The sequence below is a fragment of the Mugil cephalus genome, chromosome 22 (genome assembly GCF_022458985.1).
Source record: "Mugil cephalus isolate CIBA_MC_2020 chromosome 22, CIBA_Mcephalus_1.1, whole genome shotgun sequence".
Classification (NCBI taxonomy): Eukaryota; Metazoa; Chordata; class Actinopteri; order Mugiliformes; family Mugilidae; genus Mugil; species Mugil cephalus.
The window spans coordinates 6,251,589-6,278,379 of NC_061791.1; the positions used below are offsets into that span (position 1 = coordinate 6,251,589).

Sequence of the window (26,791 nt, forward strand, 5' to 3'; positions counted from 1 at the left end):
AAGCAACACAGGGGAAGTCAACGAGGCAGGAGGCATTTCCTGTGTGTGTGTGTGTGTGTGTGTGTGTCTGTGTGTGTTTCATCCCAGAGCACTTCAGAGGCCCAGCTAGACTTTGATCTGTGTAGAGCCTCAAACGAATAGCACATTCATTATCAATCCACAGGTGGATGCACACACGCGCGCACACTTAGACGGAGCTAAAACTGAAAGAGACGTCTTCATCTACTATTCCTATTGAAGCATCGCATGCTGCTCATATAACAAGTGTGTGTTGTTTCCCTCTTAAGCGTAAATAATAATCTGTGGCCTGACACTGAGCTCCGATTAAGAGTGTTGACAGGAGATGCCTTATGCAGTCGGGAATTATTTCTGCTGGATTTAATGTTGAATTTAGTTTAATCATTTCATTGTCAGAGGTTCATATTTATGGCACTTCAACTGAGAGTTTGCTTGGACTCTTGCCTTAAAATGAGCTGCAATGAAACTGCAATGTTTTTATTCTCTGATGAGTTTATAGCCACTTATTGGTTAATGACAAAAATGTTTGTTTATATTAGCCGGGAATGGTTTTAAACTGGTAAATGTTGCAGATTCATTAACTTTTTAATTTTTTTTTTTTTTTTTTAGTGAAGATAAGTAGACACTTTTTTTTTCTCTTAATGAAACTCAGTTGAAAAGATTGATTCTACTCTCACATCTATGCAGTAAAAATGTAATCTAATCCCTGTGGATGGTTCTCTTAGCTCGGAGTAAAGACTAGCTAGCCTGCCTCTGTTCAAATCCCTGACTCTGAATATTTTAATGAAAAAACTCAACGTCACTCATACATTTCCTGAAAAGTGGTTTTGAAGCTCAGTGCTCATCTTAGTAGTTTCTGACTCCGGGCTAATGTCAAAAGTAGCTGCTCTTTAAATGATGCATAACCTTATGGCGATTGGCTCGTCTATGGGGCCGACCCCAAGTGGTCAGTCAAGGAACTGCAGTTTTCAGGCCATTTACCTCTAAATGTATTTAATTCTATTCATGCACATAAACACCCTGTCTGAGTTTTATAGGAATGATTTACCAGTTGTTGTTATTATATTAATCGTCTCATCCAGCTCTCGGCATGAAAGCAAATAGTGTTTGTCTTTTTTTCCCCCTAAAGCCTCATACTGTACATACTATAAACATTAAGTTGTGTTATTTTTGTTGAAACCTTTGCACTGCAGCTCAAGGCGGGAGAAAACATCCCATGATAATTTATGTAATGCCTTATGACCACACTCAAACACGTTATATAACTACTGGAAGACTTAATAGATACGACCAGTCATGTCGTCTAAATATGTGTGTGCTTCTTATTTGTTTCCTCCCTGTGTGTGTGTGTGTGTGTGTCGCTCCCTCGCTCTGCTCGCCTGAAGTTACAACACCAGGAATAGATTGGCACCCATTTATTTTTCCATTTAATTCTCAATTTCTCCCGCCCTCACCCCTCCGTCGTCTTGTGCTACTCTGCTCATCTCTCCTTGCTCTCTCTGTACTTATTAGCTTTATAAGGCCCATTGTGGGGTTGCCATGGTAACAAGTGGCTTACAGGGAAAGAGCGAGACACACACACACACACACACACACACACACACACACACACCGAGAATGAGGGAGTATATACATATACATATATATATATATAAATATATATGTATGTATGTGGGTACAGAAGGCAAAGAGTCGCAGAATTCAAAAGATGCCAGTGAAGGAGTGGGAGAGACTAATGTTGTTTGAAGGGGGGGTTGATGAACAAAAATCAGGAAAATAGAGAGAATGAAATGTGAGATTTCAGCGGGGTTGAATTGGGAAAAATGAGGACGAGAAGAAAGTGGAGGAAACGCGTTTCCCTCGCAGTCCATAAAAGGTCCTTCCTTCCTTCCTTCCTTCCTCTGCACATCTGTCTCCTGCTCTCATCATTAGTTGCAGCGTTTCCCTGAAGACGACCTGAAGCATTCTTCAGCACTAATCTAACATTATACAATAACACCCATCCCCCTACTACGGCCCTGCAGCAAAGTATGAAGGTATCGGCCACCTGCGTGGGCAGTCGGACAAAAAGGAGCCCTATTTATAACCCGATCCATCACCAGTGCTGCTGTTATGCTACATAACTGAGGTTTATGTAATGCCGGACATCTCTCTGGAAGATATTCCCTCAGCGCCAAGTGCATTGCAGCATTATGCCGAAGCAGCGCAAGTTTCGACGCGGTTGTCCTCGATGAATTATGCAGTGCCCCCTGCGACAAGGCAGTGACAAACAGGCACAAATCCGCAGGTCTCTATTTATACATCTGGAAGCTGTTGTGTTGCTTAACACTTCACAGCCCCCGATGCACTCATTACTTTGTAATTTTTAATTTAATTCACTTGTATTCTCGTGTTTTTGTCTACAACACAAGTCAACGCTGCAGTAATTATCATTTTTTTTATATTAACAGTAGGTGAAATGACCTTGAAGCGGTTTCCCTCACCTTTATGGAGCTTTTTATGACCAATTTAGCTCATTGTTTTTGATTTTATGACTCACAGCTTTCCTTATTTGGTTCCCTCTCCCAGCTCTCATCAACACCGTTATGAACTGTGGTAGTCAAACAAGACTGTTAACCTGACTGGGCATTAAGTGCAAAGCCAGATGTTTTCCTCAGGTTTTACTGGAGACCAAGACAGAAGAAGAAGAGTGAATGCAGGACTTTAATACATCAACTATTAGGTGTGTAGCCTCTTTCTAAAAACATGAACTAAACATAAAACCTATGCAGGTTTGCGTAGTTGTTTGCCAACGTGGAGTTTTTCTTCGTGCACTTAAAGTTACTTCCCTCCACTGGTTAAATGAAAATGAGCCCAGCATTGTAGTTAATCTCATACAGAAGCCAAATTACTCCAAGGCTGACTCTGCAATGCTTTGTAGTTTGCTGCATTAACTACAGGGTTTCCTGGGGAGAACTTTTCCAGCTTTAATTTTGCTCCGACTCTACTTTTAGGCTTCTCGCCATCATTCTTTCTGTAACCCACATTTCCCAAATCTCTTCATCAGTTTTTTTCTCTGCAGAAGTTTTCTCTCTGGGTAACTCCCATTATGAAATCTTCTCTAATGTACAAATATATAAATGTACGCGTTTCTCGTATTTACACCGCTCCATATTCTTCATATTCCCTCCATAATTTAAACAACCACGAAAAGGGGGCCGAGCGATCGATGATTTCCACCAGCTAATGAGCTCTAAATGGCAAAGTGATCAACTGCTCTGCGTGTGCAGCACTTAATGTGTGTTTACTCCAGAGGGACTGAAGTTTATTAGACCTCCGTCGCTTAATTCGATCCTTTGTTCTGAAATATCTCACACCTGTACCCAGACGTCAACTAAACAACTATGAGGACATTCTTCTGTAACAAATGCAGGTCGGCCGGCCTGCTGTGTCTGATCATTAAGTGTTTGTCAAAGTCTTGAAAGGGGCTGTTCAGAGAACACGCACGCACACGATTTTGTCTTGATGTCGCCAACTTAGCTCCTTCCCTCCCTCGTCTGTCTTATGCATAAATAGATTTGAAGTTCACTTTTAATTATAATCAAAGCTAAACAGAAACAGAGATGCACGTTTTCCAACGTTTTGAACTGAAGTACAAAAGCTCCGTCCGTGTACTTGCTCTGTTCTTATGTAAAAATCACGGGAAATGACAGGAATTCTCTCTGCTGCTCTACCCAGGTTGAATGTACCTGAATATGTGAATGTGGCAGAAGGCAGATGAGATAAAATTATAGCTTTCCTCTCTTTTTCGCTCGGAGCCGAGAGAGGATCCATCAAGGGAAAGGGTTTAGTCAAATTTGTTACGGGGGGCGGAGAAAGGAAACAAACATTTTAGCGATTCTGTTGAGTGTGTGGTTTTGTTTCTGTGTCACATATACAGTAAGTTTTATAGGGCGTTTGCACCTGTGCGGTCTAATGCAACACTGTGCAACCTCCTGCAATGTCTTTGTAGAGCTAATAAAATTCAGCTTTTTTGACGGAGAAGTGCTGATTCAGTCCTGGGAGGTGCTGCATGTAGTTTTTTTTTCTTTCAGTGGGATCACACGCTTGCGTCTTTGGACACTGCAGGTCTCAAATGTAAGAGGGTTCAAACTGAACCGCCCTCGGAGACGTGGCTCTAATTAACAGAAGTGTCTCATTTATGAGCTGGATGGTTTTGAACGTGCTTTCTGTGAGCTTGTCGAGTTTAGTTTTCACCTCTGGCTATTGTGCTAACAAGACAGATTGAGGACATTTGTGAGTGCTTTGTGTTGATGGGGAGGTCAGTTACGCTCAGTTGCACTAGTGGTTTTGGCTCTAGGGATAACAATACCAAGGCAGCTTTTCCCAACTTTGGACTCAAATAACTTCCTTTAAACTTTGGTATTAACACTCATGGTACCTTGAGGATAAAGTCTGTGCACTACTGACTTTTCTAGGGGAGCTGTGGAGGAGTGGTTTGCTTCCCCCTCTGTCCATAGCAGACGTTACTTGACCAACGATCTAATCCCAAAACCCTGAGATTATTTCCTCTGGCACCACCACAACAACACTTTTACATATTGTGTTAAATACATGAACATCTTCAAAATGAACTAGCACATATCAGTACCCGCAGAAAACCCGCACCCTCTCGCTGTGAGGCATCAGCGCTAACCACATGATGCGTGGGAAAAAAAAGGAATTATTGCCTTAATCCGACTTTAACTGAACAATTTAAGAACATGTTAAGATGTTACTCCAACTAAAATCGGTAGTGCTCCTTATCCGATAAAGAAACCTAGATAACGCGATTAGAAATCGATTTTCCCTGGCATGTATACGCATTAATTGGACTTTAACTGGACAATGCGTGTGCGCATGCTACACAACTTCTGCGCTGGGGTGTGACCCCGAAACAAAGAAGAAGATAAACTGAGCCGGTAGAAGATCCACCGCCTTATCTGCACCATAAGTAACGCACACATTACATACAAGAGTAAAAAGCTATACTATATTATCCATCTGGCTGTTGTTTGAAATGCCCCATAACAGGTCAACTAGAAAGCGTATTAACCCGCTGACATGACAAACATCGCCACCTAGTGTGAAGGAGGAGGACATGTTCACGTCTGTTATTCAATTTTCTCTGTTGCACGTAAACTGGGACAAGAACGTCAATTAAGTTGTGCATGTAAACGCACTAGTTAGTGGAGACCTAGCTGGTCTGGACCTTGTTCAATCTCGAGGTTTAGCCCAGATTTTGATAATGTGAAGTTACAGATCCACTCTTAAACTCTCAGCGTTCACTGCGTCTCCTAAACCATTGTCACTCATTTAGCCTTTCGCTTTTTGTTTACAGCCAGTTCTTCTTTTTCTGCTTATTCTGCATATTATTCTGCTTATTCCTGCACTGCAGTTTTTGTTTCATTTGCATCCATTTTCTTTGCGAGATCACGTAGGGTGTTGCATCCAATGCTCCTTGATCTGGCACAATAATCTAAAGTATACTCTAGTGTGTGTTGCACAAATATATTCAAATCTTGTTGTATTAGCAAACATAATATCTGCGAAGTTTTTCCTTTAGTGTGCGATGCGACCTGATTTAATTCTCAGTTAGGATTTTGTTTCAGCTTCACCTTTAACCTGGCAAAATTAGGTCAATTTGTACTTGGATTCATGACCACATCTCAACAAAATGACTGACATTTCACTTCCATTTACTGCTGATTAGTAAAGTTTGTTAGCGATTGTGTTAAAGCCACCATTGTGAGGGTGTTAGTACACTAATATTAGCGTTTAGATCAAAGCTGTGCCACCGCTGCGCCTAATTACAGCTTCACAGAGCCGCTAGCTGCAGAATCTCATGTTTACATCTGCAGTATGTGCGGGTGTCTTTTGTGTTCCCGTCTAGTCTTTTCAGTAACGAGCCTAAAGGAAATTCATGTACACATAATTAACAAAGTGTATGAGTGTTATTAAGATTCCTTATTGCTTTGTCTTAGAGATCACCAACAGCCTCTCTCCTCTCCGCTCCCTGCTTCTGTCGCTACGTTTATTTATTTATTTCTTTTTTTGCTGAAATCCCTTTCACTGCTTTGCGGTTTAGTGCTGAATAGAAGGACCTGAGGTGACGATGAGTCATGTTTGGAAGCTCTGAACACAAAAGCAGCTCATGCAGACACCCAGACTCGGTTCAAAATAACTTAACAGAAAGTTTCGAAATTCAGTGAGATGCATAGAGAAACTCATCGTGCTGCTGGTCACACTGAGCGCGGGGAAGAATGAAGGCATTAGAGGGATTAGATTTGGCAGAAGGAAGTGTAACTTTATGGCACTGTAGCGTCTGCGTCGGTTCTGTTTATACCTTTTCACTAGACATTTTAAGCTGGAGAAAAGCAGTTTTCATGGGGGTTTTTGTTGATTGTTAAAAAAAAGCAGCGTGGTAGACATTAGACACAAACACGCATGTTATATTTAGATGTACAAGGAGGACACGATACACGTCATTTAATGTTCTGCCTGTGGTCTGAGCAGGATGTGACATTCGGCCTCTTGAATATTTCCTCACGGTGAATAAACAATGCGTTCATATGGCCGTGTTTTATAACTCAAGAGAAAGACAGATAAATGAAGATAAATGATATAATCCCCATCTTGTGTGTTATTAGAGACTACAGCTAAACTAAAATCACCTGAATGATGTCATTTTGCAAACTGGATTTGTATAAAATATTAAATTATAACCACGTCAGTCCGTTAACTCTCACTCCCCCCTGCTGTCTCACACAAACACACACACTCTGAATTTCAGCGATGCCGGTGAGAGACCGCCGTCACTCTCGACTTTGGGAGACTTGGAAAAATGGGTTACCGTGGGAGACGAGCCAGTTGCCGTGGCAATAAACTCTACATACTTGAATTACGAATGAAAGTGCGAATTCAATATCTGCAGACCGGTCCCTCTCCGCCTTAAGGCTGGTTTAGATACTGGATGTGCAGGCTATCGGACATCAAGTGGTTCCCTCAGCGGGAGGGTGGGGGGGCCCTCCCTCTTTCGCACAGGAGGGGGAGTGAAGCCTGACCTGTTTGCACCGGTCGGTTTAAACACTAGCTCGGGTGTCACAGACCTGAGGTGATTTTTCACCGTGAATCACAAGTGAGAGGGAGAAAAAAAAAAATTAATACGGTGGAAAATAGTTAATCGTCATTTTAATTTCGGAACAAGACGAGCTGGAGATTTCTGCTCGGCGTTAAAATAAATTAGAGAAGATTAAAGGCGCTGCAGATCCAGGGGCTGGGTCTCTGCTGCATGTGGAGAGGACTCGTACTTTCAAATAACAGATGCTAATTTATTCAAAACAGAACTTATTTTATTGGTTTACAGATAATAGTGGATAATCAGCAGTTAAACGTTGATGTCATGACTTCCATATTTGTAGTCTCTTCCTTTTAAAACCCTCTTCTTAGAGGTTAAGTTCATGCTTTGCCTTTTTCAATCATCAATAAATATCATGTGAAAACCACATAACAGATCTTAACTAAAAGTAAAATTTAATCAACATTAAAATTCATTTAAGTCTCTTCAAGAGGCAACACCTAGAAAATGAAGTTATTTATAAAAAGGTGTCACATGTAATGTTAATGCGTTGCCTGTTTTCCCTCCCACGTTTTCTGAACACTTTCTCAAATCAATGACGCAAACTTCACATCATTTCCCATCATCATCATCATCATCATCATCATCCCCGGTCGCACCAGATTCCTGCAGACCCGTGCAGGTTTGTTAGTGTAGCCTAGCGCTAACCTCATGTTGGCTCGGTACCTGCGGTTCGGGGAGCTGGTGATGATTTCTCCAGGCCTGTGGCGCTCAGGAAATAGGGCTCAGTCTCTAATCTCGGGGCTGACTGACAGTTCAGATATTGCTCTGTAGTTTTTAATAACAGTCAGTGCAGCGCCACGAGAGACGGAGCGATGAACACGGCGCTATCAGATGTTTGGATCATCTCCCGGTCCCTCCTGCCACCACACACACACACATTCACACAGAGGATAACACTGCTGTGTATGAGGAGATGGTGTAATATTTATAGTGCTTGTGCATCTCTCTGCGCTCGCATGCTTATTGTTTTATCGTGAAATCTTTCCCTTCATATAATAGTATTCATAGCTATAATAATTCCAGCAGACTGCTTGGAGACTGTGTGGCTTGGCTGGTTTTTCTATAACACTTTCTCTCCCATTTTGACTTATGACCCCCAGCTCTGGATGCCCACTCCTCTATTGCTCTCCCTCATGCCCCCCGAGTGTCATTCAATCCTTCATCCTGTCACTCCCTTATTCCTCCAGCTACTCCTCTCCTCTCATTCACTGACAGACACTCCCTTTCTCCCCTAGTCTCGCTGCATCACTCATGTGCCCTACCACTTAAAATCCGTTTTCCATTTCATCAGATAGCCTCCCTTTCTCACGTCCCTCTATCCCTTTTAGTACATTTAATACGTCTTTCACCTTTTTCTGCCGCCTCCCCATTATCTCTGCTTCTCCTGCCTCTGTTTTCATTAAATCTTCTCCGCGCGCCGTGTATTTTTAAATCATTTTCAAACCAGTTATGAAAAGAAAGCATGATAGTGTTGCATTTCCTTTGCATCTGCCAGTGGTTTCATCTAGAGCCTCATTTGGAGTTGCTCTATTAACTGGAATGAAATGTTGCCTCTGCAAACTGATTACCTGCAAGGGAGCGCGAATAATTTCTGTAAAACATTGACTTTAAAATATGAGCTGGTAAAAGACAAAATCTGTGTCACAATTCAATGCGCCACTCTGGCTCTGAGGAGATTTTTAATTTGTTGTACGGCCACAGCGGAAAAAGTGACGTTGCAGGTGAAATTGAAAGGGGCATTAGAGGATCTAAGAAAAACTAAGCCATCTTTTAAACTTTTAATTCCCATTTACTGAGTTTAATCAGCGCTTATTGTGCATACATGCCATGTATGTACGCTGCAGAGCTTTCTCATGCGAGTTTGACGTGTCTCGGCAGGATGAGCACACAGCTGTAGCTAATGGTGTTAATTATTCCCGCATTCCTTTGGTATCACGCGTGCAGCCTCGGCGTCACTTCTCACTGGAGCAGGCCCGGCGTTAATGTGATCGGCTACACCTGCGATTTTCCTGCTAAAACAAACGGGGAAGAGGGTAAGACGTCCAACCAGAGATTCACCCTGGAATCCAGATACTGGTGGTGGTGAAGAAGAAGAAGAAGAAGAAGCTGGGAGGAGGAGACCAGGTGAAGACTTCTAGGGTGAGGTGGATGTGGGGAGGAGGAGGGTTGATAAAGGGAAAGTCTGCGGTTGGTGTGACAGAATGACTTTAAAGTAGATGGAAGTAGCGATGTGCTAATTGATTTTTGACAGCGTGGGAAAAACAGCCAGCATCCACACATCGTAAGGGGACAAATCTTCTTCATTTCACTTAAGCTTCATTTAATATATCGTAATTAAGCCGCGCAGTTTTCTCCATAATTTTAAAACACGTTCGAGCCTCATCCGTTCGTTTTGCCTTTGCATCTCCTACATTAAGTTGCCCAGCCATTAGCTTTCAGACGGTGACGGTTGCATGGCGGTTACATCACGACCTGAGGCTGATGTTACCACTACGACGCCAAGTATTTTGTACACAGGACTCACCGTGTCATAAACATGAGCTCACAACTCCCATTTAAAGGCAGCATTATTATGGTTACCAGGCTGTAAATACCACAAAAGGGCGCAGTTAATACCACATTATGATACTTATTTTAAATTAGTTTTCTGTAATTAATTAAGATTTCCATTCCATTGTACACCGTAACTGTGGTGTAACTGTAGTGTTGATTGGGACCAACATTAGTACTCAAGGAGGGTTGAATATAATGTTTTTTTCTATAAATAGATAGTGTTTAGGCATACTGAATAAAAGCTCCGGTTGAGATCAGTTTCTCTTCCTCCCACTCTCTTCTTCTCCTCCTCTGAGGAATTGTCAGTGGGAGGATGTACACAACTGAAGGTTTCACCTTTCACAGTATCACGTCAGTCGATCAATAATAAAAATGATGTATCGGGCCTTTATATTCGGTATTTAGCGCCAGCGGGGATAAACCCGCCACTGTTAACGAGTTTATTCTGTACCCGGAAAAGAAAAACACGCAAATTACGGTTTGTTTTGAGATGAGTGCAACTTATCTAAATACCAATCAGTGGCTGGGCTACACTGCTGCGTGTCACAACCTGTGTGTATTTCTGTGTATTTGCGTTCTGGTGTCGCAATAAAAAATGCAGGCATGCACATTGATGCAGCTGCTGTTTCGCCATCTGCGTCCCGGACGCTCTTCGCTGTGCTTCAGGAGCCGGAGCAGAGAGTTGCTATAAATAAGTGGAGTACATACAGTTTGATTGCTCCTTAGATGGAGCTGATGTTACCCTTGGATGCCCAGGTAGGAAACACACACACACACACACTCAAAGACACAGGACAGTCGGTGAAACTGGTTCAGGAAAGTAATGAGAGAAAAGACAACACATAGAGGGAGACTGTTGATTGTTTGGAAGAGGAAGAGTAGAAACCGATTCCTGCCTAAGCTTAGCAAATTGTCGATCCTCTAATATTATCCGGTCCTATAATTTAGCTGCCACAAGCCGTCATCATATCACTATTCTCTTTTTTTTTTTTTTACCTGAAATACATTTTCCGGAAAACTTTTTCCAAAGTTGTTGCATGTAACTTTCCGTCTGCGCTCACGTCGAGATGCTCTCCCAGATTAGTCGTCTCTTCTTCCTCCGCGGCGCTTCTCTTTTTTCTTCCTGTCACGGAGACACCTGCTGAGTCTGATTGTCGTGTTTGTCCATTATACACTTTTACATCGCTTTCCTGGAAGGTCGGAGACACTTGGAAACTGGGGGGAGATGCTGGTGGTGGGGCTCTCTGTTGCTATAGCGACCTATAGGCTCACCTGTCGCCCAATGGGGCTCGTCTTTAAAACGAAGAGAAACGCGGGGAAAGTGACGAGGAAGCATGTACAGAAAGAGGAGAGAATGAAGTTCGCTGCTTTGAGGATCTCAAAAAATGCTCCTAGCTTGATTAACATCTGAATAAAATTTGTCAGCATTTTGATTTTTGATTATGTTCAGAGAAATCAGTAAGTTAGGTCACGCAGCTTAAACGGCTTTTAAGCTTGTGTGGAGAATAACAGCGGTTTCGGTGTGTCTAACTCTTCAGAGTGAGTCATGCTTTTCAAGCCTCATTAACCTGGAGACTGTTAATTGTTGTGTTTTTGTTGAGCGCTGCAGCAAATGTGCAAAGTTCCCATTAAGTGACTCTTTGTTCGTGGACTGACGCTAATATTCTTCCACATTTAAGAAGAAGAAGAACTGGATTCTGCTTTAGTGTGTGTCATCGGCTCGTCTTATGTAACTGTTGCATACGGATGCGGCTGGATGTGCTGAAGCTATGCTAGCTGGCTAGCTAAAACTGTGTGTGGGTCAGTGAGGCTACATGCAATCATTCAGCCGACAGTTTTAATTACGACACAGTGGAGTTTGCGTTTCTGTGGAAGAGGACGAGCACTGTTTCTATTCATTTGATCGTCTGTGTGATTGTGCTGCTATTAAGAGACTGTGTGTGTGTGTGTGAGACAGACAGAGATGGTTATCAGATTGTTTACAAGGCCTTGTACACAACCTTAAAACACTGTGACGGGGAACAGAGGAAGAGAGAAGAGTCGGGGCTCGACTCTGGCACAGACACACACTCTCTAATAGTCAGGACATTGTTTCATATTCTTGATTATTCATCAGATGATGTGTGCGTTTGCAGAGTAGTCAGATATTTTTACATTCCTTCACCTGCAGATTATTAATAATTAATGAGTTTGAACAGGACGTTACATGCACATGCATCAAACTTTAAACATCATTTGATTTCTTCACATATATCAATAGATATTTGTTAGTTTTAGTTAATAAACAAAAAATAGAAATAGATCTTTCTATATTTAAATGTTTCTTCCTGTTTTGAGGCCACACCACTTAACATCTTGTGTACAGTTGCCATGGTTACGTGTGTCATTCTTGCTTCTGAGGTTAGTGGAAAAGGTTTACTCGTGCTGCGTTCTTACCATTTATCTGTCCTCACCTAGCGTTAGTTTTAACAAAGCAACTTGGATTCACCCACCACTGTTCACTGTCTGCGTCAGGCTTGAAAGGACAAGTTAAATAATTAAACATTGCAGTTGTATCAACCTTTGTAGTTTTTCTAATGTTTGGTGCTGGACTCTCTTTTGTCAGACGTTTTGTTTTTGCTGAAATTTGACACCTGCAACATGTGACACCAGCTGTACGGGTTGGGTCTATGTAAAATCATTTTATTTTCAGAAACATTTGGGGTTGGAAATGTGCTCAAGGGTTAGGAAACAAATTCCTTTAATATTTGGACAGGGCCTTTTGGATAAGATAAGTTTTTAAAGAGGGTTGAGTGTCGGCAACATATAGAGGCACCGAGTTATGCCTTTAATTTTGCATAACTATACGGCATAATTTAAATGTTATATACAAGTGCACCCATGTAGAGTTGTAATGAATGTATGAAATAACTAGTTTATTTCTATGAAGTTATATGAGGATTGACTCACTTTTGTAGCCTCAAGTGGCCATATGAGGAACTGCAGAGGAGAATGTAGAGTCAATCTAAGAATAAATATCCTTTAATGAAGTAAGTCAACGCGACAAGAGTCTTAACATCCGTTTGCCTCATCCTATCCCTCTATGATTAATTGTACCTGTGTATCTGTCTCTCATATTTAGTTAAACAACTTTACATAAATCAGTCATTCGGTTTTAGTCACACTGTGTACAAGACGTTGAGAAACTATGAATAAATAAACACTCCATGTGGAGATAAGCAGCAACCTGGATCTCACTCGAAGACAAAGCCGCTCGAGTTTAAGATTCATCATAATGATTCTGAGAAAGGTGGAGTGAAATAAATAATCAAGATAGAAGAAGAGTCGATGATGCGCCACGTTTGTTGTGACCTCAGGTGTAAGTCGCTTGTAGATATGAAGATGTGAAGGGTAGTTGATGAGTTGCGTGCACACAGACACACGCACAGACAGGCTGCTGCGATCACCATTTATACATGGAAGATCTAAGGAAGCTTTCAGCAGCATCTTTCACTCCACTGCACACAGACAGAGAGTGTAGGCCTCTGAAAGCATCCCTTTAAAAAAAAAAGAAAAAAGAAAAAGTGAAGAGCCAGTGGTCTAAGAACGTCCGTCTCAATGAGTCCATGCATACGAGCACAAGTTGAGACACTAAACACGCTATTAGCACCCACATAGTAAAGAAGCAGACGTGTAAAATCCAAGTCAGGAGTTTTTATTTCCCCTTGAAGAAGCAAACTGCTTCTCTACGAGGAAGCAGAAGATGTATCACCTCGTCCTTATCTTCCTATGTGCAGCCTCGCTTGCTTTGTGTATTTGTTTTTCAGCCCGTTGCGTTTTTCCCCTCTGCGTCCTGTTTACTTTGTATTTTACTCTACATGCTTAAATATGATTGTGTGCTTTGCGTCGTCTGTTCTGATCTTTGCAAATTGATTAATTTGTATCAACGTTGCGACAGGGCCTTTTTATGCAAATACGGCGCATGTGCATGTAGCTTATCCGTGTAATTTAATTCTAATCAGTCAACACGTTTGTGTGTGCGTGTGCTCCTCTGTGCAGACGACGGACCGTATCAACGAGACCCACCTCTTCCTCCACCTCCTCCTCCTCCTCCCGGCTCCTCGTCAAAATCAAACGCCGCCTTAGAGGAGAACAGGAAGAGCCACATCCCAGAGGAGTTTGCTGGCCTCCTTCATGGCTCGTCCCCGGCCTGCGAGCCCCCCGATACACCGTACCACCTTTACAGCCCCAAACCTCTTAAATACACTTCCACGGACGTCCAGAGCAGCCTGCTGCAGACCCCGGAGTTCAACATCGTGATCGGCGGAGGAGCCACTCAGGTTTTCCCCCGGACAGGGAGCGAGTCTTCCTCTCAGAGGTCGGCGGTCAACCCCCAAAAGCCGCAGGTTGTGTACCGGACTATCTTCCACACCAGAGTCAACCAGGACCAGGTTCGAGGCAGGAACTGTGAAAAGGTAGATCCAAACCGTGGATGGTCGACGCTGAGCCACCCTCCCTCTCGTTCCTCCGGTCAGAACGGAGAAGTCCCAGAGTTGAGGGGGATCCAGACGGGAGGCGTGTCCAAGGACGGTTCATCCGGGGCCGGCTACGAGGAGAGGGCCTGCACCCTGGGGAGGATGAGGTCCATGCCTCGCAGTGTGTTGGACCTGCAGCTGTCCAAGTCTCTGTCCAAGTCTGATTCCAACCTGGTGGCTGTGTCTCCCATACAGGTGAGCTGTCTGAATTCACTCATTCACTCTGTGTTTGTGTTGAATTATCACAGTATTTATTTTTATCTGATAAATTTGAGATAATAACTTTTAGAAAACTTCAGGTCAGCAGAGATTTCAGCATGTATGACAATTTATAGAAATTCATTCATTTATGTAAATAACGAAGAGAGAAGATTTTGCTGCATCATGTGAGAGCAGAAACCAATTAGATAACTCACTAATCTGGGCCACAGTGTTCCCCGCTGTGCAGCACATTTTCAGACATCTTTAATTCATCGTAAATAAATCATAAGCTAAATCCATAGTCTGTTTGATGAAAATCGTGCCATTTTAGATGAATCTTTGATGGGCACTGAAAGGACTCTCATTCTTTAAAACCGTTTGTAGTTTCGCATATTTTTCGAGGTTAAGATATGTCTTCGCATGGCATGGTTTCTTTTTTTTTTTTTTTTTGTGAAGCAAAATGGTTGGTTGTCTTCTCAGGAGGAGCACAGCTGGGGGTCTGGATCACGGGGCCAGGGCCCTGGAAGTCCCAGCCCACGGGAGGGTTCCTGCCCTGAGGGGAGACTGGAGAGAACGCCCTCCTTCACCGCTGAGTGGGAAGAGGTAAGAGGACGCATTTCCTGCCACGTACGGCTCATTACCCAGCGTTTAGGAGAAATCTAGTCCTTAAGGGAGGAAACAAGTTGTCAGTCTGTGCCTGCGCTGTGACACTCCGTGTATTTTACTTGTAAGATTGATTGAAACCAGCGTACTTTTCAAAGTGAACCGACACTGCAGGGAGCGCTTCTTCAAACCAGGCACCCACAGCAATGAGGGCTCCTTCAATTTTTCCTCCCTTTGAAATCCACTCAGCTATTACTGTGCAGAAGGAGCCCGAGTGCTAATTTAACATGCTCCCTCACTGATTTTCTTCTGTAACCAGCATCGGAGCTGCAGGGAGGACCAGATATCTCAAAAAGCAAAAGCAGCTCCAGTTATACAAGGTGGAGAGCGGAGGTCGAGGCTGCTGTGCGTTCCGGCCTCGGTGTGTGTTTGTGCCCGGGGCTCACTCCGTATTAAAGGGTCCGTGACACAGATGTGATCCATTGACTGGGCACCACCGTTGAGTCTTCATAAACACTTCGGGTCACAAACACATTAACTTCCGTCCGTCGTTCACACCGCAGAGAAAACACGCTTACGCAAGCTGATGGGGGGGAAAAAAAGCAAAAAGCAGCGCGCACGCCACCTCTTTGGAGAAAAATCTTACGTCCCATCGCACGTAATCACCAAGATGACTTAATTAGTCTCTATTTTTAAAGCAATGCCAATGCACATGAGTCAAAAACTCCGTTTGTGCATGCACATATTCATTAACGCCTCAGCGCTGCTCGTAACTTGCTGATGGTGATGAATTACCATATGGAATTTACCGCAATTCTCAGCAATTAAGGTGACCTTTCCTGTTTAATTGCACGCTGCGCGAGGAAGAGATAAGATGGCTACAGGGAAATTGTGGGGTGATATACGAGGATTTCAGAGGGAAATAACAAAGGCACGTGCTCATGAAAGCGTTGCATTACTGGCAGGAGGCGAGTCGCGAGGGACGTTACCACAACAATCAGGAATCTGAAGATACGCGTACTCATTAGTGCAACAGGCTTAAACGTAGTCCAGTATATGATACGAACGCACGCATTAGTCGGCTTTGGCTAATGCTGCTGATGCTTGTTGATATTTAGATGGTTATTAAAATCCAGCTGTCGAACGCGGATGCTTTTCTTCAGCCACCGTGAAGGTGTTAGGAATTAAAACTCTTGAAATTAACACTCAAATCAGGCTTTAAAGAAATGTTGTCACTTATTTGTAATAGAAAAGTGGGATGAGATGATATTGTCAAAGTCTTTTTCTCCGTATGAACGGCATATACAGAGAAAAAAAAGAAAAGTCAAGTAAATAAAAACTAAATTATAACAGATTTAAGAGGTATTATAAGAGCTTTATGACGGACATATGGAGCTTTGCGGTGGGCTTTAAGGTGGGCTTTCCTAGCTACACTCATTTTATCTTTCTGCAATGGATCCGTGCCAAGTGGTCCACACTATTTATACTTCTTATTGGGTAATTTCCCTTCAGATGTGCTAATTGGCGGCTAGTCAGTTTTTCTGTGAAGCTACTACTACACACCAAAGACTAGAACGAGGGATATCAGGTTATATAAATCAACTACCTGTTTTTTTTTTTTGTGCAAAGAGGCATCATTTTGTGCATGTTATTTTGGTTTTACTTCCTAATATCATATCATCTTTAGATTTGCAACTACGAGCATCCACTTCCACATCGCCCATAGTAATTTGATCCATATACTACTGACATGGGAACTGGTGCCTTTGGTGCAGTGACACATGCAGACATTACCGCCTGTTTATAGCATCACAAAGGCCACTTCACGGTCTGTCGGCTTGTAAACCGCGCTTGCATTTGTCAGACCTGGCCCTTTAAACGCTCAGGTTTCTCTGACCCGTGACGAGCCGAGCCATCCTGACAGGTGGATGGATGTGCATGTTTGCATAGTTCAGTGGTTTGTGGCGGGGTCCAGGGTCAGGGATGACTGCTCTGCAGCCAACGGTCACACGTTAATGAAGCCACGGTAGCTCCCTCTCCCATCCAGACTCCCTCTTCCTTCATCTCTGCTCCGCTGTCTTTAAGTATCCTGCACCTCCACTCTGGTTCAATTCGCCGGGGGAATGACTGACATTGAGCCGGCTGCCTGGTATAATGATCATGTTATGCGACACTTGAATCCAGAAATAGGGGTTAGCCTTATTACTGGGAAATGACTTTCCCTTGCACATGCCGTTCATCTCTCTAACTCTGGTTCTCCCTCCCTCCCTCTCTATCTCTCATTTGTTCAGATTGACAAGATTATGAGCTCGATTGGGGCAGGAATAGGCAGCGGATTGGACATCAAGGACGAGACTTCAGGTAAACCACACACACACACACGAGGAAATCTGACCTAAAAGATAAGCTTTGTTTAATCACATGGTGGGTTTTATTCTTGTAGTTTGGCCTTTATTTCAACGAAGTAAATGTCAACCTGGTTATGGCTGTATAAGAAAACCTGACAGCTAATAAAAAATAAGCAAACAGTTCAGTAAAATAAAGAGCAGGAGGTCAACTGTGGGTTAAGAAGTCAGTTTGATCCAGTTAGACTCTTATGTTTATCTGTGATCTGAGAGGTTGATGTGTAGCTTGATTGTGGAGGCGGTGCCCTGTGTGGGATCAATAAAGTTGACTGTATTCTGATTTGCAGGTTTATGTGAGAGATTTGAGATATAATATGATTTAGGGCTGGGTGGTCTACCGGTATTATTTCCCATTATGATATGAATTTTTAATGAACTGGTGTATTCGATTACACAGCGTTCAGAACGTTGCGCAGCGAGACACTGTTTCAGACTGGACCATTTTCAATGAAGCGCTTCTAAACACACGTGGTGCGACTGCGTCAGAAGGGCAGAAGAAGAAACCATGTGCCAAAAACAAAGTTGCCGTGTCGTTTTTTTTTTAATTTTTTTTATGGTGACCAAACATCCCCGATTTCTGTGGACAGTCCCTGTTTTGGATGACCTGTCCCCCGGCTAAAGCCGTCCCTGAATGTGTCTCCAAATTTAAAATTTTTATGAATGAGGAAAAAAATGTTGCGCGCAGACTACAATTATTACGGTATTTTTCCTGTCCCTGGATTTTCACATCAGCAGTCAGTGCTAACACGGCGCCATGCAAACCTGTTTTATTACTAGTGTGGGATTATTCTACAATATTTACTCATCATCACATGAAAATAGTCCATCCGTAGTCAATCTACTGCATTAATTCCTCTCCCAACAAGTAGGAAATGTTGTGAACACGTGATTATGCATGAAAAAAAAATAATATATAATGTAGATTTCTGGTCGTAGCCCTAATATGATACATATCAGTTTGAACTTTTTCGTGCATGTAAATGCATCTGAATGTTTTCAGCAGCGTCTTCACCTGCGTACCTGCAGATCCTCCACTAGTCTGTTTACTGCATCCTTCCTTCTCTCCCCCATATTAACCCCCCCCCACCACCCTTCTTCCTCTCTCTTTTCATCTGTGAATGCAAAGCTGCTTTTAACCATGGTTACCAAAGAAAGAAATCCAGTTTGTGCCAAGCCAGCTCTACTCCCCTCCTCCCCATCTCCACCACCACCACCACCACCAGTGCATATGTATCCACACCACAGCACACACACACACACACATATCCTGTATGTGGTAGCATGCATACAGTGAACGCGGTGCGTGTGTGTGTGTTTGTGTGGGAGGGAGCTCAGCTTGCAGACAAAGAAGCTGGATGGAGCCGTTGTGGTGGCTATTATCAGCAGAGAGAGGCAGATATATGTAGAGCGGCAGAGGGAAGATAGAGACCGGAGGTAGACGGAGGAAAGAGAGCGAGAGAGCGAGCGAGAGAGAGAGTGACGGAACGAAGGAGGAAAGCTGCGCTCTGAGAAAAGAGGGAGACAGAGACGGAGAGAGAGGAGGCTGCAGAAGCATACAGATGAGAGTGGGAGTACTTGATAAAGAGAAATCTACAACGCAGGCAGCTCTTTCTCTCTCTCTCTCTTTCTCTCTCCCTCTCTCTCTCTCTCTTTTTCTCTCTCACACACACACACACACTTACAAACACACACACACACACTCTCTCACACGCGCTCAGGGGAGCAGCCAAGCGAGCGCAACAGCTGAAAAGAAAGCGGCTGATGTGCCGTGTGCGACAAACCGGGATCTATACCTCCCCCCTTTTTATCCGTCAACCATCGCTGGCAGGATCTAACCCCCCAGGACAGAGGCTCTTTTTCTGGATAAAACTTCACCCCTTCTCATTCCTCCTCTAGCTGGATTCAGAGACAGCAGCATCTGGACGCCTCAACCTGCACTTTACCCTCTCGCACCCTTTGCATGCTGAACCCCCTCCATCCTCACCATGCCTCTAGATTAGCCGAGCCCTCTTCTTTCTTCTCTCCTCACCCCATTTCCTCCCCCTTTTCTACCTGTCCTCCCTTCATTCTTCCTCCTCCTCCTCCTCCTCTTCCTCCTCCTCCTCCCGCTGCCTTGCCAAAAGACTCTTCAAAAGCATGGCGGGCTCTTTCGACAGCCACTTCGCCCGTCATAACATGATGTGGCAGTGCCAGCTGTCTCAGCCGGACTGCCGCTGCTACCGCGTGGATGGCTACTCCCTGCTGAAACGTTTGCCCCTCCACCCCCTCATAGGTCCCCGCTGCCCGCTGCAGTCCGTGGGTCAATGGCTGGACTCTATCGGCCTGGTCCAGTACGAGAACCACCTGCTGGCCAATGGATTTGACAACGTCCAGTTCATGGTGAGTGTTTCTGCAAGTCTTTATTTATTTTTATTTTTTTTTTATCTCCAAATGTCCCCATCTTCCTTTAAGTGTAGCTCAGCATCTGTCATTATTGTCTTTGCAGCGATTAGCCTGCGTCCTCTATCCTTTTTGTATCATCTTCTCTATTATTCTCATTCCCATCATTACTGCCTCTCCCAACTGATGCCATGTGAGGTCCTCCTACGCACAGAAAATCCTACACCCTATCTCCACCACAGCAAAAAAAAAATATTCTCCAGCAACAAGCTGCACACATTCATGCTCATTCTGCATTCCAAAGAATCACGTCAAAATCGTGGCTGGTTTACGCTCCGACACACAAAATACAGAAATACTGTGCGCAGGGCCACCTGTAGCCACGGATCAAAACGCGATCGCATCATCTCCCATGTTTAATCCTCTCTGGTGACGTAGAAAGAGAAACTCGCTGGGTCATTTTTGCAATCAGAAACTCTTTTGATGTTGCTTGTGCATGTGCCCATAAGTGAGATCGATTACCGCAGGAAGAGCCGGTTATCGATCGGTAAAATAGGAAATCAAGACAAAGGCGGACGGCAGAGGAGAAGCCATGAACCTAAATTGAGAGAAACTGCAGCAGAGGCATAAAGATCGGAGACGAAGCAGCAGGATGCTGACGCGATGAGTTTCCAAGGAGTTGGAGATGACACAGAGAGAAGATATGACGACTCCAAAGTTGTTTAAGTTATCATTTTTTCAAGAGTCTTTTATTTCTATCAGGTGTGAGGAGACGGTGCCGTTAAATGACGATCTCTCTGACATGAGGTCAAAACACAACACAGGGAGGAATCATTCTGCACATGTATTAATGTGTGTGTGTGTGTGTGTACATGTGTGTGCGTTCTGGTCCGTGCTCGGCGTGACCTGCATCTGTTCCTCTGGTTACCGTGGAAACAGGCTGAAATCGCAGAATCTCCGCCGCGTCTTTGTGTGTGTTTTCTCTCCCACACGTGGTCACTGTTTATCTGCTCCCAGCTGCACTCCACAAGCATTTAATGCAGAATGAATGGGTTCAGGGGCGTTAGGTATTTGCAGAGGAGAGGACATTCGTGCCTCTTGTGTTGTTTCATCTGCGAGAATTCTTAAGTGTCTTAATTATCATTTTTGCATATTAATCAATCCTAGTAACACACCAGCAGATGAATCTCTTCCACTCTTCTTCTTCATCTTTTTCTCTTTTTTAATTTCAGTGTCGGTTCAATTTTAACAAAGTCTCAGTGTCACAAGGTCTGATTAAATATTTTGTTGGAGCATGTAGATAAAAGATAAATAATACATCACATTAAACCATAAAAAAGTGATGATACCTCAGTTCATCTAAATCCTCTCAGACGTTATTGCCAGTATTTATCCTTCTTGTACAGATTGTTCATGCTTTGCATTTTGGGATGTCACTGAAAAGATTATTATTGGGATTTATTTTTATTTATTTATTTTACAGTGTTTGCCTATTTAAAAAAGACAGTTAAAGGTTGTGATGGAGAACATGTTGCACCAGTCTCAGATGTACATTTCCATTTTTAACCAAAAGTTTCCACACAAAAGAAATCAGAGACTTTAAACTAGTATGACTTTTAGGAGACATTTAGGTTTTTTACTTGTAATTAAAACATGTAGCTCTTTGTTTATACGCTAATCTAGCTTTAATTAATTTAGCTGATTTGCTAAAACACTACCTTCAAACATTGGTTTGTTTTACGCATTTAAATTCATTACTGATTGATGGACTATATAAAGAGATTATAAAGAGCCTCACCCCTTTCATTAAGGAAAGATAATATTTGATGATAATATTGTGCAACTTGTCATTTCGAATGACTCACCAACAGATTGAAATGCTTCCTTTTTTTTTTTACTCATCTCAATCTAATTAACTCAAAACAACTTCACTACAGCTTCTGGTTTTAATTGAAATTCAGATCCTCCAAAAAGAACCTTTCATATTATGTTTTCCTTTAGCGAGTTAATGGTCTGGAGGCTGGAGTCGCAGCAGCAGCTGTGTGAACGTCACACTTTGACTATTCACATAAGCAGTTTTTAGTTCTGGTGTATGTGTGCAGTGTCCCCAGGTGAGCCCATACATTTGCGTCTCTCTATTACCCTCATTTGCATCTAGTTTATAGTCCGTAACAGTTTGTGAAAGTGCTTCTCAGAGACTTTCTTGCCCCCCCTTGTCTAAAACGATTCCTAATAGCTCAGCCGTCTCCTTCGAAAATGCCGTTAGATACAATTAATACTGAAAAGAGCTGAGATGAAACAGCCTTTAAAACATCTTGGTGACTTCAAAGTCTCTTGTGTGAGCGGCGTCTCGCTCTGGGTCTTAAAGTTTTTGCTGGCGTCCCACTTGCTCAGTGAAGTTTTTAAACTGTTTTCGTTGTTCGTGACTAAACAATAGGACCGTTTTTTTGTTTTTTTTTCCCCCGAACATTCTGTCAGCCATAAATTGATATTAATGCAGTAGATGCACAGGATACAGAGATTACGTTGGAGTTTCCGGCACTCATTTTTATTGTACATTGTGGATCCGTCAAGGAGAGCTTTGGGTCAAATTGATTTTAGCATCATTTGGTATAGGAAATCAAGTTAAATGGCAACAAGTCGGAGCATTAGAATATAAAAGCTTCTAGGTTTCTGCTTCAGGGTCAGTTGAAGTTCATCTGGAGAACTGATTGGTTTGCAAATTAATTTGACCTCAAGTTCCGTCTGGATGAGCGTATACGACAGCGAAAAAGTCACCTTGTGGTGTTCAGGAACACATAGAGGCATGCGCACATAGAAACCACATAGACCACTCCAATCTACCATTACCATTAACTGCTAATGGGGGTCATTAAAGTGGGCGTGTCTGGTCACCTTAACCAGCCAATAGAGGGCGAGGGCTGCTAGATTGATGGACAAATGGTGAGAGGTGGAGCGGTCGTCATGGAGACGGAATTAAAAATGCTGGATGAAGATGAATCACACCAATCTGGAAAAAAGAAATGGCTGTATGTACATGTATGGAACAAGACAAAGAAGAGGGAACAAATCAGGACTGAGTCATTGCCTGAACTGCAATGAATCTTTGCGTTTGCATCTAAACATAAGGACATGATTGGGCTTCCTGAAAACAGATTTGTACAGTATAGCTAATTGACTGTTTTAGGTGAACAATGTGTGTGTGCGCATTGAAAGTAGTGGCTTTAAAGCTCAATGTTGTGCACAATCTTGTGAGTGCATGACTCCACCTAACTCCCATCTGCTTCAAACATAAGCAAAGAAAGCGGTTGAATGACTGCAAGTGAGGTGCCTAGGCAGACAGCTAGCTCCCTGTGAGGTATCCACCTGTCACTCAGAGTAGCCACACTTTTAATGATGTGGAATTTAAAGGTTTGATTTAATTTAACCAGGGGAGCTGTATAGAAATTCACCACTATACACATGTGCCATTTGAGAGTGTGCACATAGAGGGGGGGGGCTTAATTTTTAAGCCTTGCAGGTTTCCACTTGATTTATTTGCATTTTTACACTGAAATTTGTTCTGTTTGTAGTAGGGATTGTACATTATTAGCTGACTTCACCGCTGTACCATGATGCTTTAAGGATGAAGTCGACTAGTCCCTGATCACATGACAATACCAAAATGGACACCTCTGAGAAGACAGATGTGGAGCTCAGTGAGCTGTTGAAGGAAACTATTAACGTGTCATCAAGTAGTGTCAAGTAAATACTTGACTAAAGATGAAGTCAGTCCTGAAATGCAATAAAGGTACTACTGCATTACACACTAGTTTGAAAAGGCAACCGCTAACGTTAGCAGAGGAACGGTCCAAATCAATCAATTAGCAATTTCACCAAATGCCCTGTGGTAACAGAGAAGGAGGCTGCACTTGAACTATTTGTTGATGAATTTCATTGTTAGCGTTTTTAGACCTTTAGTTGCTATACACTAAAATGGCTTCAGAGAAATACTTACTGTAAAACTACAGTAGTACTATTAAATGCTACAGACGGTGCCGAATTATAAATAGGCTAAACATATCTACAGTGTTGATAAGAACGTGTTTATTTTTAGTTCTGTTGTGTCATATTAGTTGACAAAGTTGCTGTGTCCGTGATGTCAGTGAATGCAGCATCTGAGACATGAAAGTTATGGTAGAGTTGAGAGTTTGCCGAGTGAGAGCCTCATATGATTAGTGGTGTCAGGCTGACGGTGTTTATGGTGTTGGTGTGAGCTACAGCCATAGACTGTATACAAATATGGACGGCGTGTCCCCACTGCCACTAGCATTGGCCAAACTGATGCTATTTTCCCGGGGATACGTGTGCCGCCACCTTGCAGATTGGTATTTTAATTTGTCCTGAACTGTCCAGTCAACAGGGGGAGCTCTACTTGGTTTGGCTTCGCTTTAGAGGAGCCATCCATATTTATACAGTGTGTGGTTGGCAGTGACAGAGCTTCAAGCTTCAATAAACTTGCAGAAAAGCCTCCGTACCTTCCTGTGAATGGGATGCTACAATATGTATTCAGGTGAAGAACATAGATTTCATTGTTGGAAAGCTTTACTTTCTGATGTGTTTGTATTAGTGACGTCATCAGGGACTTTCACCATATAATAGTCGACCTTTGAAGTCGTTTAACCCCTGCTATGCAGGGAACAATGGGAACACAAAATCTCAAGTTTGCACCTATAAAGTGGAAAGTGCTTAAGTTGCTAAAACGCAGAGGCACATTTTGATTTCCCTTGGACTTTATATAATATTATTGCACAAGATCCATATAAATCCAGTCAAAGAGAGAGGGACGGCCTCTTATCAAAACCTCCACCTTCCTTAGTCCTGTGACTAAGTCACACTGTCCCTGTTAACACTTTTCGTTATAATTAAACATAGACCCTCTATCCTCCCCCCTCAGCCACTAGATGCTCAGATATGTGTCCAGAACATGAGAACGGAGGAGAGAGAAGGGCCCGATAGTGGTAATAAGATTTCTTATCGCACACTTGAGACATAAATTCCAGAGAAACTCTAGTAGGCGTCACATAAATTGATGCTCAGTGGATTGTGGAGGCTCGGAGGCACCCGCAAATTCGTTTTTTACAGTAAAATCATGATGCCTTTTATGTACTTTCATTTAGCAATGAAATGAAAGAAGGAGTCAAGCGATGGCAAATAGTTTCACAAGGCTGCAGAAGTAAATGAGATGAGAGACGAAAAGTATCATGAAGGCACCGTGCACCAAAGAACACCTGCCAGAAAATTAGGCTGCAAGACCTGTGGAATTAATTTAACGCTGCTCCTGCCCCTCAAAGGCATAGAAATAAAAATAAAACATTGTCAGGATCCATATTTAAACGTGCCGCATGTAATCCTCCTCATTAAAGGAATTCATTTCTGCAACGAAAAGTCTCCAAACTGCCAGAAAGTTGTAGGAACTTAATTCAGTGCTGTGTCACGCGGGCGAAGATGAATCTAAGACACGGCGCTTTGCAAAGACACCAAAAGGAATTTCAATTACAGACGAGAAGTGCAAGCGAGGATAGCGAAGGTATGGTGTGAATAGTAAGTGAGAGGCAGCACAATAATGGGAAAGGAGAAAGACTTCATTGAAGGCGGAGAAGAGAGAAGAGACGGAGGAGGAACACAGGCATGAAAGGACGAGAGCGGAGAAAGAGCACGAGGCGCGTGATTTGTGGCGCTCGGCGAGGCCTGCTGGCGCCGATAATAGCCGTCAGTAGCGAGGCTGAATATCGGTTTTTGCTCCTTCTCTAATCTTGCCTCAACCCCCTGCCACTGTGCATGAATTTAAATTTTCGCCTTCAGAAGATTCGGTGGCTCGCTGTGGCGCCGTTCTTGAGTATTGTGGGCCAAGTATCACAAACCAACCGCAGGCTGCGGTAATTGCATCAGGATGCTAAACACCTCCTGCCACCAGGAATATGGATTGTTAACGTCCAGGCCATTGCTGCATATCAAGTATTGTAAACGCGATAAGATGTCTTTATGCCCAGGATAAAAAATATAATATGTAAGAACTGTGAAGAAAAGCTGAGCCAAGAGAGCTGCTTTCTGTTACTCTCTCTTTTAAGTGTAGTTGGCTTGTGATGTTTATCACTTGGAAATGACAGATGTAGGGCAAACATTATGTTAAGACAGAGCGAGAACAGGACAAAAGACAGAAAGAAAAACATTATGGAACTCAATCTTTCAGTATCGGGAGCCCAACAGGGAGCAATTAGTCTTGCCTTTGAATCCTCCCCCATCTACACTGTGAGTCATTACTCTGCTGCAAAGTGTAGCACGGCGGCTCCACCGCTAGCTCTGCTCTGCGCTCCATTAATCAGCCTGGGAGCTGATCTATGAACTGCACTCCTAACAGAAGCCCCGGCGTGCGAGTTGGTGGGGAGAGCGCGGAAGCAATAAGTTTAAAGCAGAGCAGAACGAGCACAATCAGCTTCCTAGTCAGAGAGTCAGGGAGTGGACGGTGCAGCTCTGAGGACAAGGTTTTACTAATAAGCCTGAAGCAACATCACTCAGTTTTAAGGGGCTTTGTCCAAAGTGAGCTGAGAGTTTCAACTTTTTTCCAGGACTGATTGAATCATGTCAGGTTTTTTGATTCAGAATCCACCAGTTAACAATGTATTCACACCAGATCAATATGTCTTATCTTAATTCAGCTAATTACTCTTCATAACCCACATATTTCAGATGGATAACATTGAGCTTTAATTAGAATTTCTGTAACTTCGAAAGGTTGAAACATGAATCGGATACGATTTTAAATTAGATTAAATTAGTGAATTTAATGCTGAACGAGGCCCGAGTGATACTGTCGGGGATTTGATTGTCATCCCCTGATTATGGGTGAGACACAGGAAGGTGCTTCCAATGACAGGTTTCTACCTTGAGTATAGCAGCTCTCTCATTGTGGTGAGTTG

General features: G+C 43.0%; 1 protein-coding gene across 7 annotated transcripts in view; it reads left to right on the top strand.

The window, feature by feature from the left end:
* anks1b (ankyrin repeat and sterile alpha motif domain containing 1B) overlaps positions 1-26,791 on the top strand; it is a 182,566-nt gene that overhangs the window by 115,970 nt on the left and 39,805 nt on the right. For 6 of the 7 annotated variants that reach the window (XM_047575793.1, XM_047575791.1, XM_047575792.1 and 3 more), the window contains 4 exons: positions 13,769-14,439; positions 14,926-15,048; positions 17,340-17,409; positions 19,726-19,832. In XM_047575793.1, coding sequence (XP_047431749.1) covers positions 13,769-14,439; positions 14,926-15,048; positions 17,340-17,409; positions 19,726-19,832 — 971 coding nt within the window. The remainder of the gene's footprint in view (positions 1-13,768; positions 14,440-14,925; positions 15,049-17,339; positions 17,410-19,725; positions 19,833-26,791) is intronic. The other variant, XM_047575794.1, reaches the window with a different exon arrangement.